This window comes from Peromyscus leucopus, chromosome 17, assembly GCF_004664715.2.
Source record: "Peromyscus leucopus breed LL Stock chromosome 17, UCI_PerLeu_2.1, whole genome shotgun sequence".
Classification (NCBI taxonomy): domain Eukaryota; kingdom Metazoa; phylum Chordata; class Mammalia; order Rodentia; family Cricetidae; genus Peromyscus; species Peromyscus leucopus.
The window spans coordinates 28,283,661-28,289,957 of NC_051077.1; the positions used below are offsets into that span (position 1 = coordinate 28,283,661).

Sequence of the window (6,297 nt, forward strand, 5' to 3'; positions counted from 1 at the left end):
GGTTGAACCTATGCTTATGGAAGACAGACACAAATTCCATCAAAAAACAAGGCAAAAATTGCTGAAACTAAAGAAAAGTACCTATTTGGTAGGGCCTCCTTTTATTTGGTGGTGAATGCTTTTGATATTCCAACAAGGGAAGTCTCTAGAACTTCTGGCCTGGGATTTCACACACACAGAGAACACACACAGACACACACACACACACACACACACACACACACACACACACAGAGTGACAGTGATATTCCTATGTTTAGAAGTCTACACACTAATACATGAAGGAATTCTTGTAGGATAAATATTTTTTATTATTTCTTTTGTGTTTTCTTTTTACCTTTGGCATCATCCTTTGCTGGTAAACATTCGAGGTTGAGGTTTTGTTTTTCCGGTGAAATTTTAGCACTGGATGCTGGTTCTGGTTGTGGTGCTGCTTGTCATTTTAGTTTTATGAAGATTCCATCCTCCTATTTATGGCAATTAAGGTAAATACCAAAACCAGTATAATAATTAAAAAAGCTAGCACATATTTACCCCAACTGGAACCTTTTAATCGTGGAGGTGGTCCACTGTCTATACTACCCCCAAAGCCGTTGAGTAGACAGTTTGGTGGCTCTGATCTGAAATCACAATGGCAGTGATGTTTATTGTTGCAGACTCCATGCATATTGCAATCGAATGACGAACAGTTACTTACCAAAAAAGACTTATGGACACACTTCCTGTTAATGCACATATGATCTGGACCACAAGGTGTGCCGTCTCTCACTGCTCCCATGTCACCTATGGTTATCCCAAAATGATAGTCCACAGTCCAGCAGGTGACATTATTGAAGCGAGTCCAATGCACTGTTTCATGGCTTTTTTTATGGAGAAGTTCTGCCACATTTTCACACTGGATTCGTCCACAGAGTACATCGGCACTATTGCATGGTATGTAGTTACGGCTATTGTTACCACAGTTTCCGAAACGGTCACCTCGTCTGTTCATTTCGATGTAGCAAGTGTCATCTGCACTCTTGGCTCCATTGCCAAAAATCATTTGACAGTGTTTCTCATGTTTCTGACATGTCCTTTTGTAGCAATTACCACCACCACTGCAACGAGTTCCATCCTCCAGGTATACATCTTCTGGACACCTAGCTGAACTTCCATTACACCACTCTGGAAGGTCACATTCATTGCTCTGATATCTGCACACTGTGCCTGCTGGCATGAACTTGCACCTTTGGCAACAAAGTCCAAAAGCACATTCAGCATCAGACTTGAGAACACAGTCTTCACCACAGCATGGATCACTTTGACATGATTCAGAGGTTCCACAGTCGCACTCCTCTCCTTCTTCAACTAAACTATTCCCACACAAGGTGAGGTTTATTGTTACTTCTTTATCTGGAATATTGTATAAACAACTTCTTTTGGTAATCACTGAATACATATTCTCATAACTGCAGTTGCTGAATCTAGGGGAATTAGATTGATATGCAGCCATTATGCAGCTTGATAACCCACAAGTACAGTAATTCTCATCATGAGGCATACCCAAATTATGACCCATCTCATGTGCTATAATGAATGCCATTTCTTGAAATGAATTTGTCATAAAACTGTTAACTGCACAATCTATAGCTATGCAAACTGTACCTACATAAGCTAACCCTAAAGTGGCACCATATCCTTGCCTGGCAAAAAGATGTGCAATGTCATTTCTAATGCGATTGTCAACGTTACTCATCTTCCAAGTGCAGAAATTAGATAGGACTTTATCTATGGATTCTGTTACATCGACATGATTTCTTTGAGTCCAAACTTCCAGTGTAGTTAAAACCACATCAATGTCTATTTGAAGATAATAACCATTTATTCCATTGACAACTTGCAATATGTCTTGTATACAAGCTGTGACATTATTATTTTTATAAACATATCGTTGATTATCTACTGCCACATAATATTCAAGATACCTATGGTGGGTCCACCAATTCTCATATTGGCTTTGCATAAGTGTGGGGTCTTTGCTTTCTTGTATCTTCATTTGTCGTGCTATCTCTTCTTCTGTTAACCCACATCTCATAGAAAATGATTCTGAGTCCTCACTGTCTATTTTGTATACCAGATGTTCAAATGTGGATGTTTGGTTCTTGGGCATGATTTCATAAACTGTGCCATTTATCTCTATTATGCCTTGCAAACTCCCAAAACAGGTGTTAATAATGAGCATGGATTCAGGCTCTCCATCTACATGGCCATGGTAGTAGCAGTCTTTCTGCACAAAAGGCTGTTCTTCAAGAAGATCACCTTTGTCATTGTATGTGAACAGTAGGAAGTTTTTGGATATGAAGTATTTTGTGGGTTTCATGGTGATAATATGTCTCTCTCCTCCAAAGCGCAGGCTATAAGAGAGCCAGTCTGGGGACATATCCTGTCTACTAGGGTCAGTGACCCTCAAGGGTATCACTACTTCTGGAGGGCTACTGTACCTAGCATGTGCAGTTGGTGACCATGCAGAAAGTAAGAGCAACGTCCACAGGCAGAGCTGAAGGAACATGATTCTCTCATGGACCAGGGCCTCACCCACAGACACCAGAGGGCTTTGCTCTCTTAGATCTCACTTTGTCTGGTTGCATTCAGCACTGGTCGTTAATGGTGTGTCTTCTGGCAGAATTGATCAGTCAGAGCATCAAGACTAAAGGAAATAGTTAAACAAAGGGCAAATATATGTAAATCATGATGAAGTCAGGTTAGAAAATAAAATAGCAAAAATTGGGCTTATATCAATTTATATTCCAAGGTGTGTCAACAGTGTTCATGGATTTTCTGTTTGATTGTGGTAAAGTATACCTGTTCCTGTGTAAATTGATTTCTAATTTACTCCCAGCGTTTAATAACTTACCCTCTTTTCCACATTGTTTCTGAATATTTTAATTTCAACTTTCCCTCAATGTCCATGAAAGATATTATAAACTGAAAATTAATATTATATTTTCTTTCATAGTTAAATGACAGTAATTTAAATTATAAAACTTCTGGAGGGCTACTGTATTTAGCATGTCCATCTGGGAACCATGTGAGACAAAAAGCATCATCCACAGCCAGAGCTGAAGGACTATGATCCTCTCATGGACCAGGGTCTTGCCCACAGTCATTGTGTCTATTAGAGAGCAAAGGAGAAGGCCTGGCCCTCCTAGTCCTCCATTTGTCTGGGTGTGTGCATCACTGACCCTCTGAAATGTCTTCTGGCAGAACATCAGAGCACAAGACTAAAAAAAATAGGGAAAAGAAGGGCAGGCATAGCCATACATAAATCAGAATCAAGTCAGTTTAGAGAAGAAAGAGCAGAGAATGGGCTAAAATCAAAATTCCAAGGTGTATATCCTCAACACTGTGTTTTTTTTCTTTAATTGTGGTAAGGCACACATTGTCCCTGTACAAGTATATCTAAATACTCCCAGCCCTTAGTAATACACTCATAATTTTTAATAACTTGCTTTCATTTTCACATTGTTTCACATGTTTTAATTTTCAACTTTTCTTCAACAGCAATTGTAGATTTCCTTAGCTAAGAAATAAGATTGTCTTTGATTTCATATATATATAATTGTATACTTCCTCAGACACTTTCCTGGTCCTTGAATACACTTGCATGTGCCTTTCTACCCTTGCCTTGTCTTTACTGTGGGTGGCAGAAACTTCTCTCAGACCCAAAATTATTCTCATTTTTATTTTCCATTTTTTTAAAAATATTGTTGCATGTGAGTATATACAATAGGGTGAATGAGAACCCTGTGTGCATGTTAATATATGTTTGGAGGTCACAGTTCATCCTGGCTAGTGAGTCCTCAGAAGACATACATATGGTTTGTGTGATTAATTCTAAAGTTTAGTATTTTATTTTTTATTGGTTGGTTATTTGTTTGTTTGCTTGTATTTATATAAGCAAGTGTGTGTATGTACATGTGTGTGCGCGCACACATATGTATTTGTATTTATATGTGTGTTTATAGAAGCCAAGAATTAGCCTTGGATATCATTCCTTATCTACCCACCTTGGCTTTTGACACAGAGTTGGACATGAGCATGGTGTTCATTAAAGAAGGAAGAATGACTGGCCAGCAAGCTTTAGCAACCTATATATTTCTGCCTCCTTGTTGCTGATATTACAAGTATAGGCCACCAACCTGATTTTTTACATAGGTTTCAGGGACTCATTCTCATGTCTGTACATTCTTGGAACATTCACTTTACCAAATGAGCAATATCTCTTGTCTGGTACCATCATCTTTAGTGTATTATTCTTCTGAAAAATTAATTAAGGAATAATATGCTTGATCATAGAGTGCTAAGAGCCTACATAAGAAAAAGCATCCATAAAAGACATTTAAGGACAACATTACAAAACCATGATTAAAACCCTGACATGTCATCATAGAGCCTTCATCCAGTGACTGATGGAAACAGATGCAGAGATCCATGGCCAGGCACCAGGCTGAGCTCCAGGAATCCAATCCAATGAGAGAGAGGAGGGATTCTGTGGGCAGGGGACATTGAGATCATGATGGGAAAATATGCATAGATGACCACCCACACTAGTGGAAACCCATGAACTGTGGACTAATACCTGTGGAGCCCCCATAGGACTAGACTAGGCTCTCTGTATACAGGAGGCAGTTTAGCTTGAACTGTTTGGGGGACCCTCAGGCAAGGGGATCAGGATCCATCCCTGGTGCATGGGCAGGCTTTTTGGAGTTCTGTGCCTAGGGTATGACACATTGCACAGCCTTGTTGTAGGGGGAAGGGCTTGGACTTCCTCCCTTAGCTGAGTGTGCAGGCTGTGTTGACTCCTCATGGAAGAGCTTGACTTGGGAAAGGTGAGGATAGGGTGTGGGTTAGGGGGAAGGCTGGGGGATGGGAAGAGGGAAGAGGTTGGGATCTGTGGTTGGTATGTAAAGTGAATAAAAAATTTCTTCTTCTTCTTCTTAATAATAATAATAATAATAATAATAATAATAATACCAAAACCCTGACATGTTGATCACTATCCAAAAATACTTTGATTTAGATTTGATAATTATTATAGAAAGTGTATTTCTGGTGTAAAGAAAAGAATTGTTTATTAAAAACACACCATTGTTGTGATTTTACCAAGAAAAATATGTCAGAATTAATGACTAAAACTATAGTAGTAGATAGGTTAAAAACGAAACTTAGAGAATAATTGAGCAAGTTGAACCTTGCATTTATTAAATTACTATATAAAGTGATTCTAGTATCCAGAATTCCAGAGAAATGATATATTTTTTTCATCCAAAATTTGGTACAAATATAACAATCTAAATTTCATGTTAGCTCTCAGATATCATCTTTTACCAGAAGTTTTTTTTCTCCCTTGAACTTCAAATCATCAATAGCTAGCCAACTGACCACCAAAGCTTTCTATAATTTAGGATGCATTGAATCACACTAAAACCTCTAGGATCTCCATAATAAAATAGAAAAGAGCAATATTTAAAGGAAATTCCATCCCCAATTATGAACAATTGTCCAGGAATTGAGGGATGTATGCATTGACCTCCTAATTATTTAGGCTTCTCTCCCTTACTGAATCTTCCAAAGACTCACCATCAGGTGAAGTGATGTCTGTGTTCCTTTCTGGTTATAATCTTGATCACAAAACATCTTTAGAACCCATTTTAGGAACAAAGTTTTTGTTGGAGAATGCACAAGAGGATATAAGTTCTTTATTTGTCACCTATGGAGTAAGTTCTAGATTCATGAGCCTAGCAACAGGAGCCTCTCATTTAACGGAACCTGGCAACTGGTGAGGTTCTTCCCAGTGTTTCCTCCACCACTTCCACCAAAGTTATTTGGATTTGCTCTTCCACGTTAATAAGTCTCACTTCCTTCCTGTTCTATGTTATGCTCCAGTATCTCCAGCTTGAATAAGTCTCCTTTCCTAACTTATAGGTTTCCCCACACACTGTAAAATCAGCTGAATGCTACTGGATAAATTAAGGGTGACAGTGTGAAAGCAGGCTTTCTTTCTGTAACCTTATGATCCAATCTTGAAACAATTTCATTGTTAATTTCTTCTGTCTGAATTTGAATTTCTCTATAATTCATTTTTACAGGTTTAACAAGTTTATCTAAAACTGTTATCCTGGCACTGAAATTGACTATCTTTAAATAGTAAAATGAGTATAAGCATAGTAATAAACTGCATAATTCGATCAACATTAATCTTCTCATATAGTTGTTCCATTGTCAGACTGCCTAAAATTTCAAACAAAGCCCATTTTT

The 6,297-nt window shown here is 38.2% G+C and overlaps 1 protein-coding gene across 1 annotated transcript; it reads right to left on the bottom strand.

Moving 5' to 3' along the window:
- Positions 1 to 287: 287 nt before the first annotated feature.
- LOC114695160 (disintegrin and metalloproteinase domain-containing protein 26A-like) lies at positions 288 to 5,741 on the bottom strand. The gene is made up of 2 exons (XM_028872381.2): positions 5,620 to 5,741; positions 288 to 2,686 (listed from the first exon to the last, which is right to left on the bottom strand). Exon 2 carries the CDS (start codon positions 2,546 to 2,548, stop codon positions 449 to 451), a length of 2,100 nt encoding a protein of 699 aa, XP_028728214.1. The 5' UTR covers positions 2,549 to 2,686; positions 5,620 to 5,741; the 3' UTR covers positions 288 to 448.
- Between the last annotated feature and the right edge of the window lie 556 nt (positions 5,742 to 6,297).

Excerpts from the sequence above, each read along its gene's own strand:
- LOC114695160 (XM_028872381.2), bottom strand. The coding sequence starts at position 2,548 with ATGTTCCTTCAGCTCTGCCTGTGGACGTTGCTCTTACTTTCTGCATGG.